The sequence below is a fragment of the Pseudochaenichthys georgianus genome, chromosome 10 (assembly GCF_902827115.2).
Source record: "Pseudochaenichthys georgianus chromosome 10, fPseGeo1.2, whole genome shotgun sequence".
Lineage (NCBI taxonomy): Eukaryota > Metazoa > Chordata > Actinopteri > Perciformes > Channichthyidae > Pseudochaenichthys > Pseudochaenichthys georgianus.
In genome coordinates this window covers 27,915,715-27,940,242 of record NC_047512.1, presented here as the reverse complement: position 1 = coordinate 27,940,242, position 24,528 = coordinate 27,915,715, and the positions used below count along the sequence as shown (strand labels likewise).

The 24,528-nt window shown below is 41.0% G+C and overlaps 2 protein-coding genes across 4 annotated transcripts in view; one reads left to right on the top strand and one right to left on the bottom strand.

Moving 5' to 3' along the window:
- The window catches only part of ppp2r2ba (protein phosphatase 2, regulatory subunit B, beta a), a 49,016-nt gene extending 25,407 nt beyond the window's left edge, over positions 1 to 23,609 (bottom strand). The window contains exon 1 of one of the 2 annotated variants that reach the window (XM_071204654.1): positions 23,536 to 23,609. In XM_071204654.1, the coding sequence (XP_071060755.1) occupies positions 23,536 to 23,566 (31 nt within the window). In that variant the 5' untranslated portion in view covers positions 23,567 to 23,609. Of the gene's footprint in view, positions 1 to 18,562; positions 19,850 to 23,535 lie in introns of those variants that run through there. The other variant, XM_034092415.2, reaches the window with a different exon arrangement.
- On the top strand, positions 19,964 to 23,727 carry rpl26 (ribosomal protein L26). 2 transcript variants are annotated; one of them, XM_034092418.2, is made up of 4 exons: positions 19,964 to 20,053; positions 20,670 to 20,844; positions 20,930 to 21,070; positions 23,559 to 23,727. In XM_034092418.2, exons 2-4 carry the CDS (start codon positions 20,677 to 20,679, stop codon positions 23,685 to 23,687), a joined length of 438 nt encoding a protein of 145 aa, XP_033948309.1. In that variant the 5' UTR covers positions 19,964 to 20,053; positions 20,670 to 20,676; the 3' UTR covers positions 23,688 to 23,727. The 2 variants fall into 2 exon arrangements, with proteins under 2 accessions (XP_033948309.1, XP_033948310.1); XM_034092419.2 differs by having other exon boundaries at positions 19,988 to 20,053; positions 20,673 to 20,844.
- Positions 23,728 to 24,528: the final 801 nt, after the last annotated feature.

Below are 24,528 nucleotides of genomic sequence, written 5' to 3'. Positions count from 1 at the left end.
ACTGTTCTGTTTAATGGAGTACAGATGGAGATGCATGGCAGTAACTGGTGAACGGAGAAAGCGCGAGACAGGGTGGGGGAGGAACACGGAGGAGAACGGAGGGCCTGGGAGAGGGAAGGAGAGAAAGATAAAAAGATGGATGTATAGTTTTGGTAGAGGGCATTAAATCAAGCCTAGAGGCTGTCCCTAAATCAGCGGGCTTTACTCTTGGTGTCATTCCAATTACATCAGGATGAGACTAATGCTCTATTGCTCCGAGTCTTCAGACCAGCTCGATTGGATTTTCTGTTTCCCCCCCTGACTCTCCTTTCCCCTCCCCCCAATCTCCCCCCCCCCCCCTCTGTAGCTCCCTTGATAATGAATTAATTGAAAAGAATGCATGTACAATGATTAGCTCAGGACGGTGCATTTTGGATGAACATTAATCAACTGAAATCATTTTGTTTGCAGCGACACAGCTTTTTCATATGCTGTGACACACCTCATGGGAATACGGATGCACACATGACCAATATGTCTACATTAGCAGGTACCCTAACACAACACACGAACATTTAAATGTATTAAAATTGTATAAGCAGTAACGCAAAAGTGGCCTTAATATAAGGAAGCATTCACACATTGCGCATTTATATTTGTTTTGTGAACATGCAGTGTAGTCTCGCTGAGAGGAAATGGTGCCACTTAACAGAAAATCATTGCATTGTACCATTCCGGTTGCTAGGAAACTGCAATTGAACTGGCATTGCAATGCAGCACAACAGCTGTCTACATAATTGGACAATTAAGATCTTAAAATGTCATTATTTTGGTCATATTCATCTCAATGAAGGTTCAAGCGCGTCCCAACACGTTTTCTACCAGTTGGGTTAATGGGCTGAACATGAGGAGTTCATGTTGGGAGTAACGTGGTTTTCATTAGGGAAATGATCAGTGGTGCATTAAGGGTAAGGAACTAAGGATACAGAAATACAACAAAGCACGGAACCATCCGTGCTGCCCGGAAAAGCTTGGACGAACACTGTGTACGTTGTTAAGTATTCTATATATATCCTACAGCACTTTCCTCTCTGCGGGCAGATGAAAGACCGGCAAGTAGAAAGTAGGTTAAGCAGGTTAGTGAATGAGGCACCTCCCATACAGGACCAGGATGAGGATCCATGCAGAGATTATGTTTAGGACCACAGACGGCTATTCAAAGAGCAGACGCTGAGGCTAACAGAAATGTGTTAATGGGAAAATCCACATAAAATACTTAATTCATGTGTGATATTGTATCATATAGCACAGCTCAGGGGATACATGTTTTGATGACATCATCTAGGGACCAATACTGGAGCTGATTCATAGACATACGAACGATTCAATAAAATAATGGAAAACTCCTATAATACTATAACAGCGCCCATTATAATTGTCCTGCGATTTAAGAGATTTTCCAATTAGCTGTAAGCACTACATTTAAATAAAACCAATTTAGTTGTGATATCTCAGACAGAAACTCATTAAATGTCACTTTCAGTGTCAATGGACCCATTCCACCAGACAGTAACGATATCAATTCAAATGTGATGCCTGAAGAGACTTGACATTGTCTTTGATTGTAGATATTGGTTAGGACTGTCATCATAATGAATAATCATCATAAAATCAACATGAAATCATCATAATAGCAAAGCTGAAACGTTAAGATTGTATCCATTAATTTTTATATACCGTAGCCTATACTTCATTATCCGACATCAATTTAAAATAACTCTAAAAAGCAACAACCCGAAGAGTCGCCAGACATATTCTCGTAGCTTTATATGGATATAGTTAGACATAGAAGTGCTTTGAGCTAAATGCTAACGTTAACAAGCTAACATGATCACAATCAAATGCTAACAAGCTGATATTTAACAGACATAATTTTCACAATTTTTAATATGTTAGCATGCTAACGTTTGGCAGCACAGCTGAGGCTGATGGGAATGCCATTAGTTCTGCTATTGTTTCGGTCATCAACCAAAGTATGATCAAATGTGTTTTGACCCTATGATAGCACTAGAGGAAAAACGTGTATGAAGATACCAAATGTCATGGCATTCCAAAAATCACAAACTGGTCACTTTTACCAAAATGTTAAAGGGGACCTATCATACGTCTTTTATACATGAATATGTGTCCCCGGCGTTCCAGGGAACTCACCAAGTGTCAGAAAACACAACCCTCTCTCTTTTCCTCCATACCAACATCTCTAAAAACGGAGCTGCAACAGATCTGATACAGACTGATACAGATTTGAAATATCTCTGACGTCAGAAACGAAGAGCTCCGCCTATATGGGCAACTCTCCACCTATCAGGAGGAGACAGCCACGGCCATTGCCATTCGAAAGCGCTGGAGACGCTGTAGTACATATGCCAGGCCTGTAGGTGGTGCTGTAGTCTGCCACAAAAGCAGCGAAGAAGACTTCTCACAGAATCAGCCCTTGCAAAAACAGGGCTAAAAAAGAGCAAATAGAGCGAAATGAGACATGGCTAAAAATGCATGATCTGTTTGGTATTTTGAAAAAAAAACTTCGCATGACATGTTTTATATAGGTATGGCCCTACAATATATTATTAAAATATAGCATGATAGGTCCACTTTAAGATAATCCATCAAATGTATTTTTTATTATTTCAGTCTGGTCTAAAATAGACATTCAAAAAATCATCCTTTCCAGCGAGGCCAACAGAAGAGCAAATATGTTTTTGAGATCCAGCCTCTTAAATGGGAATACTAGCTGGTTTGATTTCTTAGTCTTCAATGAAAATACATTTAACTAATTTGATGACTGCTGACATTAAATAAACTGAGATATTTGAAGATGTTGCCCTGGTCTCAGGTAAAATGTAACGGGCCTTTCTCACTATTCTCACGTTTCAAAACGACTTTTAATTTATTCAAGAATGTACCAGCGATATGGGGGGGGAGGAGTTTCATTAATAGGGATGACAATACAATAGAGTATTACCTACAACTGCCAACAATGCTTCAAAGAGCATCTAGGTGGTACGGGATGTGTCCCTGGATAAATAACAATGGCTGTGGTAATCTCAAACGTGTATGGGAAAAGGACCCGTCACTTACAATTGACGAAAAAACAAGGGAGGAAATTATATCTAACTCTGAAAAATACATAAGGGAAGCTAGAGGCAAATTCATTCAGTATAAAATAATTCAAAGATATTATTATACTCTGTCAAGACTACACAGAATGGGCCTGATTAAGGATGATTTTTGTTGGAAATGTGGGGAAGAACGTGGCACGTATATGCATGTATTTTGGGAATGTTCGAAGGTTTGTCCCTTGTGGAGGAGTGTTCTGGACTCTATGGGGAAATGGTTGAAATGTGATATTCCCACTTCGCCAAGACTGTGTCTCCTTGGAGACAGGACGTTGACCCCGCATCTGAATAAATGTGCATTTAGAGTGTTAAAGACTGGCCTAATAACGTGTGCGCGGATAATTTTAAGATGTTGGAAGGATCCCCAAACTCCTACACTGAATATGTGGAGGGTTCAAATGATGGAGACTGCTGCATGTGAAAAGATGCTGGGAAGGTTGAATGTTGAAGTGGCATGGCTAATGAACAATGGGATAGTTTCAGATACATGTCTGGGGAAGGTGGAACCGTGTGAAGACACTAATAAGTGGATGTGGGACACTCGCAATATCATGCACTAATGTGCGCTGCTATGACTGGATGTTTTACTTTGATGTATGGATACTTGTCAATGTCTGTTTTTACCTGCCTGTTTTTATGTTTTTTTTTTTTTTTTTTTATTATTTCTTTGGTACTGTTTGTTTTTTCTCTGAGTCTGTATATGATGTTGGATGTTTGTGCTTAAAATCCAATTCAATTTTGAATTACAAAAAAAAAGAATGTACCAGCGGATAAATAATTGTTAGTTGCCAGGTTATAACGTCCACTGCACAAAGCAAACACAGCAACATTTTCCAATACAATCGGATACAGAACTTTGATGCAAAAGTCAAATCATAACATAGCTACTGTGTTTTTAATGATTAATGCTTGGGGGTTGATAATCAGAACAGCATCAGTGTGGAAATGAGCCTGACCCCACATCTGAACACGCTCCCTCTCTTTCACTGTTTACAGCTTGCCAGAGAGAGTTCATGTGCCAACCAGTTTCATGGGACAACAGAACATGCTCTCTGTGCACCTTGTCTCCACACACACACACACACACACACACACACACACACACACACACACACACACACACACACACACACACACACACACACACACACACACACACACACACACACACACACACACACACACACACACACACACACTGAAACTCCTCACACGCACTCAGTCAACAACAAAGACAAACACATGCAAGTGTGTCGCACTTAAAGGCCGTAATCTCCAGGAAAATCCCATTTGGCAGAGCAGCTGCCAGCGTGGATCACAGAGAGACTGGAGTTGTGGTGTCCACAGGGTGGCAAGCTGTCCGTCCACGCTATTCAACGACACACACGCACACACACACACACACACACACACACACACACACACACACACACACACACACACACACACACACACACACACACACACACACACACACACACACACACACACACACACACACACACACACACACACACACACACACACATCTGAAGAGGAGCTTAAGGTGGGATCAGGCTCCACCACCGCAATGATAAATGCATGCCACTTGTTTTAATGGAAACATGTCGATTGGCTCACCCGGCCAGTTTCCCATTTGAAAAGGGCTTGATTTGTATTGCTCAATGTATTGATCTGGCATCTCTGGTACAGAGTAGCCTCAGGAACTCGCCATTTCTGATATAGCCGAGCGTGGGGAGGCTTGCTGGCAAAAATGGTCTGTCCATCTGTCTGTTAATGGCGCTGGCTGTCTGTCAAAAGCACTTTGAGATGATACACAGGTAATAGGAAACAATAGAAAAATAAGCATTTTAAAGGCTTACTATTTAATAACATTTAAAGACTTCTCATGCTTTTTAAGTTATTCAATTGTGTAGTATAAAGTCAATCTATTTATCTAGCTGTGCTTTATATAGTATTATGCAGCAACATGCATATATGAAATTGATCTTAGCAACCTCCCACCTGCATTAGTAGAGCTGATCCTAGAGCACCACCATCTGGCGAAAGCCAATATTACATGTTTTAACCTGAGTAATTCAATCAACCCACTATTTAAGATGCATGAAGAAAATGCATTAACCTTAGCCTTTGCATAATATCCAAGAGCTAGTTATCAACCAGTCATATGACACACTGAGAAATGCAGCTACTTCGACAAAAAGTACAATCATTCCTGATTTTGTCAAGATTAGATTTACAATTAGATGTAACGGTAAACCGTGCATTGGTAAGAGTATACTCCAGGGAATAAATCAATCAAATCAAAGGCGATACAAATAACAGAGCTCCAATGATACTGGACTTCTGAGGTGGATCCCATTTCAGAGAAGGGCTGATAGAAATACAGTATTATATGGCATTGTGGCACAAAACAAGGATCTCTTTGGGAATATGATCAATAAACTGTGTTTTCAGAGATGACTGAGTGCCCTTGGGAAATAATAAAAGGTTCACATTGTCACATGCCCATTCACATGTACATAAAAGAGGTGTTTTCTCCTGTTCACGCTGGCTGTAAATAGATATCTAACTAATCCAATTACAATTGTAAGTGCTTAGGGACACAGTCCTCCCTCTGTGTGCTAACCGCTCAAGGTAATATGAGGCATAAGCAGTCTGAGTTGGAGAATAAATCTTACAAGTCACACTTTTTTAGGTGTTGTCCCTCCTTATGTTGCCAAAGCCTGCTGAGCCTCTTCTGTAGCTGTTGAAGTACAAGCAGGGACTTTTTTCAATTACTACTAATACTAACTTTTTAAAACTGTAAAATCATCATATTTGCTTTCGGAGTGCATTTGTGCACTAAATGGAATATTGTACACCATCACATACATTATATTTGCCTTAGGAATACAAAATGTCCAATATGAACAACAGGAACAATAACTGCTTGTGCATGTGTTTCCCCTTTTCCTTCCCCGCCTTCATTTCCTGTCATCTCTCTTCTGTTGACTCACTAATATGGGCACAAAATGCCTCAAAGCCAATAAATAATTCACACACACAAATACATAGAAATACGTTTAGTTTAAATTAAGAAATGGGAGGGTCAATGTCAATAAAATAGAGTCTATAAAACATTGAAATGATGCAATTCCTTTGTAAATATCCCCCAGACATGTACAAAAGTAAAACATGTATCTGTGATAAACTAACATCAACTGCAAGACTATGATCTGCTCTGCTTCCTCTACTTCTCCTTAGATAAACTATCCTTGGTTCCCCCTTTCAATCAATGCAGAAAATGCATTGTGTTGCATCCCACGAAGGATCACCAGAGGATGTGTTATGTATGAATGTTGCATGACATTATAGATGTTCTTTCCTTGCATGTGACGTCACACAGGATCCATGTTGTACACCCATGGCCTAAGACACCTTACAGAACTAATTACCCTGGCAACACAGAGCTGCAACCTGCCGGCTCGTGGGCCTGCAGGAGGAGCTCAACAATCTGTGGGGGGTGGAGAAGGGGGAGCTGCTGCCCCCGTGACTCAAACATTCAACACCTATGTAGGAGGTCATACATGCAGGCAACAGATAAACACTTGTATGCATTTCTGAGGGGAGTGGTGCTAAGGAGGCACCTATCTCCTCAGGTGAGCCAGTGAAGCAGGCAGAAGAACGAGGAGGGAGTCGGGCTGGGAGTCGGGCTTTACTGACATGCTTCAGTAGTCATACAGCGAGCGAGCAGACAGAGGCGATGTTTCCTCATGAAACATCCATTTCCACCTTGCCAAGCCTCTCCCCTGGTGCAAATCCAGCTCCTGGAACCACATCACCAGAGCTTTTTCAACAGGCAGTTCACAAATGACTCACTTTTGTATATGTATGTTGCTACAACTCCTTGTTATCACTATCTTAATGTCAAACAGACACTGTTAGACAGACTGCATTGTGAAGTCAAACACACAGATGTCCCACATCGGATCATTTCAGTTTGGGGAAACCAGTAAACAGCCCCGGTGCCAGGACAGCTTGGCCTAGCTGCACACCGTCAATACTAATGACATCAGGATACAAAGTGTCGCTATGGAAACCTGGAGGCTCCCCCACACCCCTCTGTACCGGAAGGCTGGGTGGAAAAAAAGAAAACAGGCCAGAGAAAAAGAGAGTGAAGGTAAGACAAATTGAGAAGAGCCAGAGGAAGGATGTAGTGAACGAGAGTCAGAAAGATAAAGAGGGGGAAGAGAGGGGTGAGCCAAAACGTCAGGGGGAGAAAGAGAGTGTGCGGGTGGGTTTGTGTGCTCTTCAGAGGCATTGGTGGGTTGAGCCTGGTTAGGAGCCAGAGCCGAGTGTCGGTATGAAAACAGGCAGAGCAGTGTGCCGCATGCCAAGCCTGAGATTCAACTCTGCCGGAAAATAGCTTCTTTCCCCCCCAAATCTACACTCTCATCTTCTCCCCTCCCCCTGCCTCCATCAGCCCATCCATCACCCTCTCTGTTGCACCGCCTGACCGCCTCTCTAGACTCAGCAACACTTTCAAACAGGCCAGATGAGCTCAATGAAATACATCTAACAGCCGCTTAAATCTTCATAATGCTGCCGCCCTCCAGAGCTGCTCCATCCAAGTACAGTTTTGTCAAAGTGTGTACTACAAAACCAGCCGAGCACACTGTGACAATGTGTAGGTCATTACAAACCACGGAAGAAAAAGAGCTCTTAGGATAGATGGCCTTGTCGTGTCGGGTCATGACCCTCAAAAAGACCTTTACTGTAAGTCATTTCCACGCGTTAAATTGGCTGCTTGTGAGAAACACACATACATGTGATGCTCGGTGGGTCACAGAGCCATTAGGTCAGATCAATGGGAGCTTATCACAGAGCGCGGGGTTGAGAACGGGCCGAACAAAACGCATTTTGTATAACAGATTGGGAACAAATGTATCGACTGATGTGTAAGTTAAAAAGAGACTGTGGCTGTTAAACAGGAATATAAGGTAGTTGATGTAAAGGTTAATGCCGCTGAGTAACCATTCTTTATCAGACTTTATTATCCAATTCTAATTAAGCGTGATATAATCTGCCATCCTAAATTCCCTCTGATGCAGTGACTTTATTTTGTAATGTTTATGGATGTCATGGATGTTAAATGTTGATGGACTATGATCTGGATTATATTGAAGGTGTTTTAGAGGTTTGCAGTGAACTACTGGTGTCTCCGTATGTAGGCTGCTTTGACAAGATGTGCCCAGACTAAGATCTTCACAAAGGTTGCCCTCAAGTTTTTTATTAGATTTTATTTGTGATGGAAAGTGACACAAATCAGCTTTTTTTTCCCTTTGGGATTCCTCGGCCTCTCACTGAAATCAGTCTCTGGAGCCTGCCTGTGAATATGTCGAGCAAATGAGATAACAAGAGATCCCAGAGAGTCCCCTTCAGTCACGTCTGCGTAATCCCACTGGAGGGCAGGGAGATCCAGAGTACGGTGTCAGTGGGGGGATTTAAAAACAGAGACAAAGCTGGTCAACAGGGCGCTTTGCCAAATCCATTTACGTGAGTAGCTGTCAGCTGCTATCTTAGAAGTCCTCTGTTATGTTATAGTTTACATTTACATTGACCCCGTGGTCATACTCAAGGGTTTAATATTTCATATGTGTGTGTGAGCCAGACATCTAATGTGTTTCACCTTCACGGCTTGTAAAATGCAATACACTGCGTATACAAATTAAGGCTAGAAGCATTAGCCTCAAATCTTAACTAATAGGAACACACATTGCATAATATGAAAAGGAAATATGCTTCTAGATGTTTAGTATCCGAGTCAGTTATTAAAAAAACAATGTTCCCCTACAAAAGGAGTTAAATGGTTATGGTATAAAAATACAGTATATGTATCATTTCTAGAAATTAGTAGTTTGAAATGGCATGATAAAGAAAAACAATAAAATAAACAATGCAAGACCAAGAGACTACTAGCATCTTCTTGATGATGCTATACAGTGTTGCTTCGAGTTCATTGCTAACATCAGCATGCTAACATGCTAACATGCCCAATGTGGTAATACTTACATGATGTTTTGAACCGGTATGTTAACTTAGTTCATCATCCTAGTTTAGCATGTTAGCATCTTAACAATATACTAATTAGCAACACGTGGTACAGCTAAAGATGATTGGAATATCATTAGCTTAAAGGTGGGGTAGGTAAGTTTGAGAAACCGGCTCGAGATCGCTATTTGAAAATACACAACCGGAGAAAATCTGCCACTTCCTTACAGAGCCCCTCCTCCAACACACACGAACGCGCACATGACCAATGAGGGCACGAGATAAGTTTGTGCCCCGATGGAAGGCTGACAGGCAGGTAGGCCATCCAATCCGTTTAGCCGGCCGGCTAAACGGATTGGTTGTACTTTTTACAGTATTACGGCTTCTACAGATGACATTTTTTTATGGATTTTTTGTCAAAGCACTTAAAATATTCATTGCTATCGGGATGTTAAGAGCATTCCATGGAATATAACAAAAAGTGTATCTCAAGCCGGTTTCTGAAACTTACCTACCCCACCTTTAATGGGCCTAAAGTACTGGTATTAGTATCAGTACTGGACCCAATGCAATTCTGATGTGAGGATAAATGACAGAGGAAGTCAGTGGGCTCATCAAATGTATAACAATTCATCTTGAGGGCAACATGAATGTCTGTCTGAACCATATTTCAAGGTAATCCATCAGATAGTCGTTGAGAAATGTAAGCTGGTTGAATGATTTCTTATCTCTGTTTATGAGACTACACTACTCACGCATACAGTATGTAGGATATGCACGATTCAATGGACTTTGAGTATAGGAATTCATCATTAAAAAACACGATATTGACAAGTTAATGGCAATTGAGCACAGAGAACATCCACGAAGGCTGTTTCCATTCGGAAAAAACGGTGTATCCGCCCCTTGATTTGTTCTTACAAACAAAGCGGAGCTACACTCTGCAACTTAATTTAATGGAGGGTTAAGTTACTGTGAAATCGTCCCAGTAAGCGTCCTGCTGACGGACAATGAACACACAAACAAAAAAGCAGGCTGAAGACATTACCTCTAGTTCAAAGGTTACAGGCAGATAAAACCGATTGGATAAAGAAAGATGTTGAGTAATGAGTATATGTGGCGTGGTGATATGCTTAAAGCAACCACGTCCTGAATCGTACAGCTAGTTAGAGTACTATAATTGGTTGGTGACTAATAAGGTTCCCACAGGGGAGGAAACACCACCAGCTTCCTTTCCTGCATAACAATACACCAGCTATAAATAAGGTGTGGCTCGGAGTGAGAATCAGTGGAAATGTGCTGAAGCTAGACGCTGCTCATCATAATTTGAGGGCATAAAAAGTCCAAAACTAGAGATAAACAAAAATATAAAAAGACGGAGACAGGGGGAGAATTGGTTTGCTGAAATATGACTCATCATGTGACTTCATGCGCCATCCATTCAGAGAGTTTTGTACATTGTGTGTGTATGTGTGTGTAGTGGCTGTTAGACACACCGACTGGTACTTCATGTACTGCTTCTGTCGACTGCCTCGTACAGTATCATAGGCTACATTATTTATCCAGTGTCATGGCTCGCCATTGAGACAGAACAGTAAAAGCCTTCACTACCGTATGGCTGGAGGAGTATCTCTATCGTTTCACACTGTACTCTATCCATGGTGCTGACAGACACAACACACGCCTTGTAAACAGCCCTCTATCCATAGCCATCTGCTGCAGGCTGTGTTTTGGTCTGATCCCTGCTCCATATCGACCACATTTCTCAGGTTATTCTACTCAAACGGGGCTGTGATGACTCTGTCACAACACACGGCTATTTTCAGAGGGATATTGAAAAACTATGCTGAGAAACTATAAAAAGGAACCTAAAGCCAGACCTAATTGGATCCCATCCATTCCGCCTTTGGGTATGGCTGGGTAAGAAAACCCCCAGAAAATCTGTTTCTCCACTCTCCTGAAAGCTGATGATATTGTTGTCGCTAATTTCTTCCTGCTACCAATGAGTTCCTGGAGCATTTTGGTTAGGTATGTGGATGGTAGTTGTATTATGCGTGTGCCCTTTGACTTTCCTATAGGGCCATAAAGGGGCACGGCACCAGCAAAAACACATTTAATTCAGAACTTGAATCAGGAGAGTCCTTGCTACTCGTCTCAGGGCTTCTGGAGAACCTGGACAATGACCCCCCTCCCCCCCAGGGAACAGTCATGTCAGCCAGATCAAAGAGCCGACATCTGGGGCCTCAAAGCCTTTTGCCTTTATCTTTGTAATCTTATTAAGTTACATTCGGCCAAAGAAAGTCAAATGAATGTTCTTGATCAGTAACATCCTGCATCATGTTAACAACAGCAGTTCTACATCTAGGACCAGAGCACAGTACAACCACAAGTTACTTATTCGTACTCACATTCAAAAAGTGTTATGGGACTATTTCCTCAATGCCACGTTTAGTTTTTACTTTCCATGGAATATAGACCTTTGTTGTAAAGCATTGGGTCTTAACTTTTTTTCCGTTTGAGGAACCCCGGAATTAGATCCAGGATCTGGTTTATTGTCAAGGGGGTTTCACATGCAAGGGATATGCGTTGGTGAATTGGAGCATAACAGTGACAATATTAGAAGTAAATAGAAATAAAAGCCAGTTAAATTAAGTATAAGAAAAAAAGAAATACTGAAAATGTACAAGCTATGTTCTAAAGTGAAAGAGTCCAACCGTTTCAGAAGTAGTTCAGTTGTCACTAACTTTGTCTGCCATTTATAGTAGGTCTTTGTAATCTGATTGTTATTATAGTGTTATAGTAATTAAGGATCATCTTAATGCAAACGTGGAATTCGGTTTTAAATGTCTAAGCACCAACAAAGGCCACAGTTGTACTACTCCTGATAACAAATCTAAAAAAACATGAATAAAAAGTACATGAATAAAAAGTTACAGTGCAGTTTAAGATATGAATAGTTCACACAGAAGTTCCACTTTACTGATGAACACAATGGCTCAGTTTCAATTAAAAACACTTGTTTTATCTCCGGCACCATTTGTTCTTCTTATCCGCTGCACAACCTCATTAAAGTTTCATCTAAGCTAGTCTATTCTTCAAAATGCACACAAGTTAAAAGGGAAATGCAAACAAGGAAAGCTCTTCATCCGTGTGTGACACCTGGATGTGCTGAGCACTTGTTATTCCTACATCTGAGTTATGCGCTTAGGTTTCATAAGAAAGCAATAAGAACAGAGATTAACACAAAAGTGAAGAGAGTACATGAAACATTGTTGCCTCTAAGCTATTAACAATATATCTCATTCATATAATATTCTGGAAGTTGCTGTACATTTCCTTTTTACAGTACTTTAAATGGGGTTGAAATCAGGATGCACTTCAGGATTTAATAAAAGGGTTTTATTGCAGCGGTGCAGACCTGTCTCAGGATGCTCTCAAAGCACAGAGACAGATGGGTGGAGGGGGAGAGGGAGGAAGCCCATCCTGATGTTCTATATATACCCCCATCCCAATAGCAGTCTCTGTCTGAGCTGCAGCCTGCCAGCCGGAGCAAAGGCCCAGCGGTCCGGCTCGATAAGGAGCCTCTTTGTCTGCCTCTAAAGCTCCCAACAGGAGCACATTCGATTCCATACAACACAAAAGCCTGAAACACCAAGGCTTACCACCCAGTTCCAGGCCACAGGTGAATCCTGTGCTACATATTGTGAAACAGTGATAAAGAAAAGACAGAGTAAGACCTGCATCACGGTGTTGGCTGTAATGATACGCTGCCTCCTGCGAGGCTGGAGCAGCGAAGGGAGTCTCGGTGATACTTTCCTGCTCGCCCCTCTCCTTGTTTTCATGTGGACTTGCCGTGGAGACCTAGCAGGAAGTGTTTGTGGTAAAGTGAGACTGCGGATGAGTGCTGTGTGAGAAAAAGGCTGGTATGTTATGGTGTTTTCGTCTCACTGTAAGAGAACACCATGTTTCTATCTGATTCGTACCACCCTGAGATCCAGGGGAGGCTAACAGGACGAATATTAGCTTACTAACTATTGTTTTGTTCATTTTCACATGGTAATGGAGCTGAATTATGCGGAGGACATGTTTTTCTCCTATGTCATTAGTTTGGGATGAACCATAACAAAACCAGTGTGGTGCAAGTTTACATTTCACGAGAGCGAGATCTAGTTACTTCATCTGCTGCCACTTTGGTATCATGTTGTCCCTTTTGCTCCAATGTTGACTGGACACATCCCATGCCACTGCTAACTCCTGCTCTCAGCCTCAGGTGGGGACACACTGTACTGCAAAGGCTTGAAGCAACCGCTGCTTATCACATGGCAGTAAGGAGCTTCACCACAAGGTCCCATCACACAGACATTACTACAGCAGTGAATACATTACAAGGCACACAGAGTCATGTGTGCATACCTGCGTTCTAAGCAAACATCTCTAATGTGGACATGATGTGTCAAATAGGTCTGTTACATGTCGATTATTGGATTAGTGTATATTTTATATTGATGCAAACATAAATGGGTTACGGCCAAATCAATTTGGTTCATTCCTCCTTCAAAATCAAGTCTTATTTTTAAAGTCCTTTTCTTCTGAAGGGGATTTTTGTATTTTCCTTCCAGTTACACCACACGTAACGCCGCACATGAGAACCTCAAGCAAGAAGGCATACGAGTGTATTGCTCCTGCGCTTTTAAGCAGAGCAGATGTTTGTTGATGCGTTCTCCATTTTAGAGAGGCACTCCACCAACCTTACCATAGAGTTCCCTCTGTGAGTGTGAGTGTTATTCAGTCTGTGAACACATGTGCATGTCTTCTGTGGCTAGAAGATACATCTAGCAGTGATGGGATCCCAGTTTAGGCCTCATAAATGGTAACATATCCACTAAAAGTATACCTGTATTCAACTGAGATAATGTAAAGTAACATATAATGTTTTCTTTTTGTCGCTGCTTTTAATTGAACTATTCATATCTTAGACCGCACTGTAACTTTTATCCATGTATTTTTTCTTTTAATGTTTCTTTTATTAGCTTTTCTTTTTAATACCGATTTTAAATGCCATTTTCTTAATGTCTTTCATTTTTTGTAAAGCACTTTGAATTGCCTTGTGTTGAAAAGTGCTATATACATAAACTTGCCTTGCCTTGCCTATAATAAACATTTTAAACATGTTAACCAAATATGTCACCAATGCTATAAAGTAGCTGGTGAACAATTGACTTCAATAACAAGACAACTTCTCAGTTTGTCCCGGTCAGCCATGGCCTTTGTTCATTTCTTCCGTAGAGTACCTGGCACACTAGGAGGTCAGAAGCTTTCTGGAACGTCCCATATTAAAAGTCGCTAACATTTAGTGTTTTGGAAATTGTAGGACTCAGTGTTTTTAGGAGCTTGAGCTATTCTAGATAGTCAATTCAGAGTTTCTTATTGGTTTATCAATCGCTCTCCTCCACTTTGTGACAGTGTATTGTTACATTCTTAAGAGTAGCCTAAAGCTTTCTGGATATACTCCTTTCTCAACATGCTTCTTAGCTTGTCAGGGTGGTAAAGCAACATCTCTTCTCCATCTTTATCTGGTATTCTTTTGAGCACCCTTTTGTTTCCTGTTCTCCCATCTTTCTACCCTCTGCAAAACAAAAAGGCTGACTAAACTGAAACAGAACAGTCACGTGTACGCGCTTTCAGATGCCTTATGTGTGTCTATGTAGGGTGTTTGTCCCCAGCGGCACGTAAGGACGGGGCGACTAAAGGAGTGTGTTCTGAGCTGTGAAGTGGGTGTCTGTCAGGATAACAACACAGCGGGTTGTATGATAAAGGCTCAAGCACACACGCCAGCATACGCTGTGTTCTTCACCCACAAAACTCAAGTCAATGTCATGCTTTGACAAAATGCCGACAGAAGTCCCCCTCAGGCGCTGCCATGACGGGCTCACTGCTCTTCCTATATATAAAACAGCCTGTATGAATGCAAAATGCCCAAATATGAATACACTAGACAGTTCTTAATAACAAAGACTTTCCCATCCCGTAAATATTCATCTAGCTTTTTTTTCTTTCACTCAACCAATAATGTATGTTGCCCCAAAACACTACAGCAGGGGTGTCAAACTCAATTTCATCGCGGGCCACATTAGCATTATGGTTGCACTCAAAGGGCCGGATGTAAATATATAAATAATATACATATATAAATATATAATATATATATATAAAATAATGTATTACATTACATTATTGCCTCTGAATTGGATTATTATCGGATAGGGTAATAACTAACTACGTTTGAAAGCAGAAATCCAGGGCAAAATAATTGCAAGTCTCTTCAGTGCGCAAACGGAGATGCATTGTGGGACATGTGTTTGTGGGCCACCTGCTTCTGTAAAGTGGCATGTAACCGTATAATAAACGTATTATATTCTTTGCAAGCTCTTGCGGGCCACGTAAAATGAAGTCCGCGGGCCGGATTTGGCCCCCGGGCCTTGAGTTTGACACCCCTGCACTACAGGAACAGGAAGCTGAGGAAGCATGGCTGTGTTGATGGATGGCAGCGTGAGATGTGGTGAGGTGTCAGATTGGGATGCTCATCTTTTTCCCAATGACTAAAACACAAGGCAGCACAAGGGAGACCCACATACAACGCACACCCATCAGAAACCTTTAAGACTCAATCCATCACAGTAGAGCTGATAGAGTGATGTCAATGGGGGAAAAAGAAAACACCAGGGGACAACATACAGAAAAAACACACTGGGACACAGAGCGCCTAAACACACACACACAACACACACGCACCACACACACACACACACACACACACACACACACACCACACACACACACACACACACACAACACACACACACAGCACACACCACACACACACACACACACACACACACACACACACCACGTTTCAGAAGATATTGTATCTGCTGTATATCCCTCAGTGAATTTGAGCGATGCTGTTCCCCACTATTGGGACAAACAACAACAAAGAGAAACCACACTTTGAATATGATCCAGTAAAGCTTATATCATTTATTTTCCCACTAACATGGTAACCGCACACTCATCTTCCCTGTGGTGAACTCGGCTCAGCTGGGCTGGACATGAATCCTGGGAGATGTTGAAGAGAAGGAGGAGGGGGGGGGGGGACTTTAGCAGTGCACCGCTAAGCCTCCTCAAGACCAGGAGGTCAATACAATATACCAGGTCACAACAGGAAGTGCGAACAGAAGCGTAAACAAAACACTGAGGGTGCTCAATGCAAACATGTGTATGCAATGATTGGATTCTACTTGTTCTTATTTTGAATCATTATACACACAGTATGTAGCGTGCAGATGAGAATGGCCTCAGAATTTGTACACGTCACATTTCCAAGGTCGTCTGCTGTGTCATCAGAACCCCGCTGGCCTCAGCACATGACATTCAACGTCTTTCACTCGCTTTAGAAATGTTTCATATTTCTCCACAAAGAGAGCAACGCTGGATCATGTATCATATCACTGTGGCTGAGCGTTGCAGCTACCGTGCGTACTGGTCTATCACTTCCTCTATTATAGCACTCCCTTATCTCAGGCATCAGAAAGAGAGAGAGCCAAGAGAGGGGAGAGAAGGACTTTGTTGTTGGCCCCATCGCTTTTAAGTTTAGGAGCTTAGTCGATCATATCTCTGCATTTCATATACAAAATAAGCATTAATGGTGTATAATTGTTGACATTTCCCATTTAAATAATGCAGAAGCAGCTGATGAATTGGAAAAAGCAGAGGTTTAACTATGATCATGTTTGAGCGATAAAGTTCTCCATCTTAGAAACTGTACTGTCCAACAAAAATCTTTAAAGGTAGCTACTCTTACTCAAGCAATAGATCTTTCACCTACTTCTAACTATTATTCGTCTCGCTGGACAGAGTTTGCAGTTGTAATATAATGCTAGTCGGCTTTTGTTATGATGATTACACCATGTCATAATGACACTTGGTCACATGTTACTGTAAGACAAAGTCTTTTGAAATGCACTTTTACATCATAACATTACAAAAGAATTATCATCTTGAGTTCATTGTCAATGTAACACATTGTTAGCTACATTTCAAAAAGCCTTTGCCTTACCTTTCGGAAAGCCAATGTCTCTTGCCCTGTTTTTGACAAATATCCACCGCGACAAGGCCTTATAATTGTCTATAGATACACACAATTATATAGATACCTTAATCAATTATCTATATTTAAAATGGATGGTGTTTTTAAGAATGTATTCTCTCTTCTGTTGTTTATTCATTATCTCGCTCCGGGTTAGCAATTGAACTCGTGATATGTTTGTATACTGTGTATTCAATATTTCAATAATAAACCTTGTAATCAAACCATACCCTACAAATTCAGAGCAATGTCATATTTGAAATTGATAATCAATGTAGAATTACTCAGAACCATTGAGGGAGGGAGATAACTTGTGGTAAACTTTGAAAAAGGGAATGGATCAGAAGAATACATGAGTAAGTGACTGAATGAATGAGTGAGTGCTTAAATGCTTTTCATGTCTTCATACATGTATATGCAGTATTTAGGTCAGCTCTACATGCTGTAAAGGGCCCTGGCTGTGACCAGCACATACTCTACTACTGTACACTGTAGCACACTATCTTCCTCCCCGGGCCAGAGGGCTGAGGGCAGAGTGTGCACAGGAAGGAGGGCAACTATGCAAAGCTAAATAATGCAGTGGCAGTCTGCACATTACGACCTAGTAAATGGCTGGTTATACAAACACTCAGACCCTCTTGGGCCGCCCAGTCTAACAGCACAATCATAAGCATGAATGGACCATGCTCTTTTCAACTAATGGAGGCCTATAGCTATTCACTCAAATCATCATGTATAGTCTGTTCATCTCTAGGACAATAACTTTGTACACCTTGTGTATTACATGGAAGAAGTTTCGGTATGTCCAGGAATTTCCACCATCAAAACTATGCTAATTACAATCCTGATATTCTAAGAAAAAGGCCTGCATTGGTTTTAAGTGTCTTTAGTTATGAGATAAAGGTCAATGGAATTACTTGTCATGCAACTCCACAAACTGAGTGTATCTTGGCATGCTTTATGCCTGTGTGTTGACAGCTCTAAGGAAAACGAAACGAGTGAAAAATGTGTGCTACTCTTTGCACCATACAGAACATCATAACAATCTCTATCTCTAACAACTTCAGGCACTGTGACATATCTGCAGTGGGTTAGTAACCATACAACTATCTAACTTCTGACATCACACATGTTTAGTCTACTGTATGTGTCACACAGACATTCATATCACAACGCTCAAGTAAGCAACTCGCAGCCTGTGACAGCCCCCCCAAGCGTCCCACCCTACCTTCGGTGTGGCAAGTGGAGGACAGGATGGTGCTCGGAGGGCGGAAGAGGTACGGGAGATAACGGGAAAAACATTTCATCTTCTTCTTCTCCGATGCTTGCTGATGGGTGAAGAGCGCTGCGTTGCGGGCTCCACATACGCACTGCCGCCGCGACAGCAGCCAGAGAGGAACCTGGGGGAGCGGGAGGGGAAGAGGCTCTCCGTCCGCGGCGCAGGGGGCTATGACAGCATCACTTTTCGCAGGCAGACAGCGCAGACAGGCAGGCAGCAGGCTCCGGTAAAACAGCCGCACAATGTCAGCGCACCTCCGCTTCCGTGTTGGTAGTTCAGTCCGAGTTGTTTGAGTGAGAGCCGGACAGGGGGTCGTGTCTGTCCTCACAGATGGGAGGTCAATGTAGCCTATGTGTGTTCTGCCGGTGTAAACATCCCCACCCCCTCGTGTTAGTCAGCTTATTGGAGGAACACAAGTAATTACAGGGATGGTCCGGATGGTCATGTTGTTCCCACGATATTACCATATGATTCATGGAGGCTACTAAGTTAAATCTAAGCCCCCAAACATTTATGGTGTCAATATGTTATATTTGTGTTGTATCCCAGTATCAGGGTTGATTTTAAGTAGTGGGGGATTAAAACAGCACAGTGTGTGATAATGACCATTGGCTCAAACTTGATGAATCATGTGCAAAACTTCCAACTGCTGACCAGGTTATTGTTCAATTGGGTTTGGCGCCATCTTCTGGCACTATTTAATATTCACAGCAAATGAGAGTTACACTCGTGTTACAGTCTTTATACAGTCTATGGCAGTGTTTCTCAAACTTTTTCATACCAAGGACCAATAAAAAAACACTCGCGGACATCCAAAATCACATCGTTTTTCTAGAACAGATTACAAATCGCTTGAAAATGGGACAAACAAGTGGCAACATGTGTGATGAAGGTGTTGCGCGGGTTAAGCTCACTCTATTGCGGAGATATTCCCGCGAGAGTGCGGAAAAACTCAAATTAATTAATTTATGTAAAATGTGAAATGTTACCAATATACTCACGGACCACTAGGGGGCGCTCACGGACAACCAGTGATCCGCGGACCACACTTTGAGAAGCACTGGTCTATGGTTACAGTACAATGATGAACATATAATATAAAACCAGTAATAAAACCAGTAAAGGGGATTTGGAATTTATGTTGACAACATAATATTAATAAACAGTAGCTCGTTTATTGTCCAATAATGCAGGATTATGAAAATCCTAAAAGTCTAATACAAATACAGCTTTACATTTTAAAGCTGTAAGAACTACACATAACAGTTATAATAATACTATTATAATGTTCTGTTGATTTATAATTTGATAACTGTGGCAGTTTTTCACATGTTTTTTCCCCATATCTATGACCTCTCGCGAGACTTGAGTGTGAACTAATGCCAGCGGAAGTACTGTGCGAGTCTCTTTTCCGCCGGCCATAGAGGAGCAAACGGCAGGGTAAGATTTCCTTGCAGATACTTTCAATAGTAATCACTATCCATCCTGCCTTTATTCTCGTTGTGTGTCCCTATAAACGTCTAAACACAATTCTAACATTATCCAAATTAAAATAATGCCAATATTGAACCCAATTGATTATTTATTGTTAGTAAAAAACCTCTCAGGTGTTGGTGTCCCTGCTAGGTCCCTCAGTATCCGCATGTCGGCTACAGCTAGTGAAGGTGGTTGATTTCTGGTACTTTACAGTTAGCCGCTTTTCATGTAGTCTGTAAAACACTCGGTAATATAACTTTGTTACTGTTGGCACAGAAATACGCTTGCTCTACTATGTTTAATGTTATGCTAAGCTTTATAGCTTAGCATACGGCTCTGAAGGCAGATTGTAGCCTAGCCTGCTATCTAGCTGTTTTAAAACCGTAAATGTATTACGTGTTTCTGCTAACCTTTTTTGCAACGTTAATTTGATTGTTAAATGGTTGATGTTGTGTAAAGAAAATAGCTTCTCGTACTGCTCGAGTTGGAAACAAGCACTTATATCAGTGCATGCTTACAGGAGTCATCAGTTGAGACATTTTAAACTGGATAATAACGTTTTTCATGTCTCGTTTTCTAGCAGCATCATGAAGCTCAATCCATTTGTAACCTCCTCCCGCCGGAAGAACCGCAAGAGGCATTTCAATGCCCCCTCACACATCAGGAGGAAGATTATGTCTTCCCCATTGTCCAAGGAGCTCCGCCAGAAGTACAACGTGAGGTCCATGCCCATCCGCAAAGATGACGAAGTCCAGGTATAGTAGTTACAATTGCTTAATGTTTTCATCATTGCCATATAAAGTGTAAGGCTTTTGCTTGACATAGTTGTTATGTTTACAGGTTGTCCGTGGACACTACAAAGGCCAGCAGATTGGCAAAGTAGTGCAGGTCTACAGGAAGAAGTATGTAATCTACATCGAGCGTGTGCAGAGAGAGAAGGCCAACGGAACCACAGTCCATGTCGGTATCCACCCGAGCAAGGTGAGAAAGTCCACTATATCCTCAAATTGGTTTGCTGCCTTCAGTGGCAACAAATAAAGTGTAATTGGCATTGTTCAAAGTTGTAACCTACACCTGTAGTTAGTGAGACTAAAACTGTTCATTAGCTGGGTGTTGACACTGAATTTGTGTTCTTTTCCCCCTTTTTTATGTGAAATTTAAGTGCCACACAAACTATGTTTAAGAACATTTCCTTGTTGAGGGTGTACAAGACAAATGTCCCTTTTATCAGTAATTGTATGAGTATCCTTGCAAGCACTCTAAAAAAGAGGTAGATCTACAGAGAAGCACTTGACTGTGTTTGATGACACACTGTTGTGTTCTGTTGGAATGAAAGGGCTGGACAACAGTTGATTTGATTGTTTTACTCAAAAAAGGTAAACCGGCTTAAAACTGTCAAAGAAACGTTGATCCGATTAAATTCTGTAATCATTGACAATGTAGGAAGTGGTGTGGCTGGATGACATTTTATTCTTTCTGTTTATCAACCACTTTTTACATTTATCACTTATTTCGGGGCTTTGAAGTTCAAAGTTAAGCTTGAAAGACAATACATAATAGAGGGCTATACTTCAAAGTTACATTTCTTTTATTGTAACTGGAAAGAATATTGTTCCTAATATTTAGATTTTCAGTTTCATACATCTTGTTAACAAGATGACAATGACATTTGACCGTGTTGGAAAGTAGGCAATATGAAACAAACACTATTCTACCAACATTCAAATTCACTGTAGTTTCAGTGACTGAAAAGTTGCACAACATCTTGCATTGTATTTTAAAATAAATGTAGTGCTACAAAGATGATACTGCCGCTGTATGATACATTAAAGCAATAGTAATGTTGTATGCCTGTATCCTTAGATTTGAAGGAATAGTTTTGCTCATTTATTCAAATGCAATTATCACAGCAGTTTTAGCGTCCTGGTATTTTACATGTTGGCTCACTGTCAAATAGCTATGGCTTACACAGACCCTTAAGCAGGCAGCAGACCTGCCATTGCTCATTTGTCCTTTTTTACTGGGCTGCAGTTGCCTTTTAGTTTTCGATTATTTATTTATGTATTAATTCATCCCCATACTGGCAAAATGCTGTGTTGGCCATATAGATGTGATGGATAAACTCTACACAGCAATTTGTTGTGCTCTCACCGGTACATGTGAGCTGGCCAAAGCAAGCTGCAGTTCCAATCAGAGTTGGGTGTAACGCGTTACTGTAATAATATTACTTTGTCGGTAACGGAGTAGTGTAACGCGTTACTTTTATAATTCAGTAATCACACTACAGTTACTAACATTTTCCCGACACGCGTTACTTCGTTACTTTCGAAAATCAGTCATAATCAAACCTCAACAAACACCTGCAAAGAACACATGCTACGGTGAAGCTAACGCACATAGCTGTTGTTTATTTATATCACACGCGTAGTCTGTTCTTCTTCTCTGTTTTCCGGTTGTTGCCTGTTTTGAATGACGAATACACACTACCACCGCCTGTTGGTAAGGAGAGTTATTGCCACTCACGCACGCGCAGTTCGGCTGAAGTCTTTGCGGTGTGCTCCAGTCTGGCTCCAGTGCAACACATGGCCAACACGCAGGAGAACACGCTGACGCAACAGCGTGAGCAGAGATAGACTGCGCAAAATATACAGATAGCAGGAGACAAGAGGACAGCCACGGTCAGATAGGAAAACATTCAGGAGCTATCTGGATCAGTCTTATGCGACAATGGAAACTGAACTAATGAGAACATTTACAACTTTAGCAGTCTGCGTGATCTGCCTGCAGGGAGGGGCGGGCCGGCCCTGCGAGTAAAGTAACGAATTACTTTATGTAGAGTAACGAAGTAGTGTAATATATTACTTTTTTTTAAAGTAATATATTATTTATTTTTTAGTAACGACCCCATCTCTGGTTCCAATACATCTAGTGTAGCATGTTGACATGTCTATAGCAGAAAAAAGGACAAATTCAAAGAATGACAACAGAGGATTTCAGTTAAAATATAAGTCATCTAGTAAGCCAAGCCATACTGTTTAACCAGCATGCAAAACTTACAGAGTGCTTGAATTCAAAAGAAGTTAAATGCACTCATAATTACACTTAAACTGTTATCTTGTGCCCTCTTACAATAGAGAACAATGTATCAGGGTGTAAGAGAGCTTCACAGTGGGCCTTTACGTTAAGCACTATGTACTGTGATTTATAAATACAGACATGCTATTTGATGCACATCATGTTTGGCGTTATAAGAAATGTGGTGCCGGTCATGTTCCATCCATGTGTCTGTTGTGGAACTGAACTTATATGCACACTTGTAAATAGTATTTTTATTAAACCGGTTTTGGACATACTTTAATTCCGTAAGTAGTTGTGACACCAGATTATTTTCAGACATGCTCTCCTATGATTGGTATCACTCGCTTATTCCATGATTGTTTACCAACCTGTTTTTATTTGTCCTTCACAGGTGGTCATCACCAGGCTAAAGCTGGACAAGGACCGCAAGAAGATCCTGGAGCGCAAGGCCAAGTCTCGCGCCGATGGAAAGGAGAAGGGCAAATACAAGGAGGAGACCATTGAGAAAATGCAGGAGTAAAAAATACTTTTTGCTTTCAATAAAAAAATGTATAAATGGACCATATTTTGTCTGTCGTGTGTTTGATTATGTAGGCGAGTTGTTTTTGTCTTTGCAAGGCATTATGTATTGTCTACATTAGGGAATCTTGCTCAAATATGACCTGCCTTATTTGAGGTACACAATTGTTGTGCATCACTTTTCAGAAGATAATTTGGTAATTGTCATGTCTGTACAGATCCCACCAAACTCTTGAATATTCATTTTGTATCCACTACTCAAAGTGAGTCTTTCAGCATCTAGGAATCCAATGTCATTAAGAATTAGTGCTGACAGGTGTTTGCTATCCGGAGGAACTCGTTTTGAATACAGATCCATTTTTTTATTTTGAGTAATGCACATACAATAAAATACAGATATTTATGGGCTCTGTCTTTTTGATTTCTTATCCTTGACGGATATATAGACGTCTACCCATTTGAAATTGGATTAAGTCTTTTAGAACCAGGCAATAATGCAAATTATGAGTGGAATGTTACTGGAAGTTTCATAAATTGTCTTGTGGAGATTAGATTTCTCAATGTTTAGGGTCAGACTCTAAAATGAACATTACATGAGTAACCTGAAAAGTATTTATTTAACTCAAGCACCTCACACATTTATTGCCAAGGGGAAGGGTAGCAATAAATGCAGAACATTTTCTCTTTTCCAAAAGATTCAAAGATAAATTGAACAGTTTAAAAAAAAAAAAAAAACCTGTCATCTTGATTTTACAAGTTAATTTACCAATCTCTAAACTGAAATAATTAAAGGAGTGAACAATTCCAAATTGGTCATCGTTTCTCCAGATGTAAAGATATAT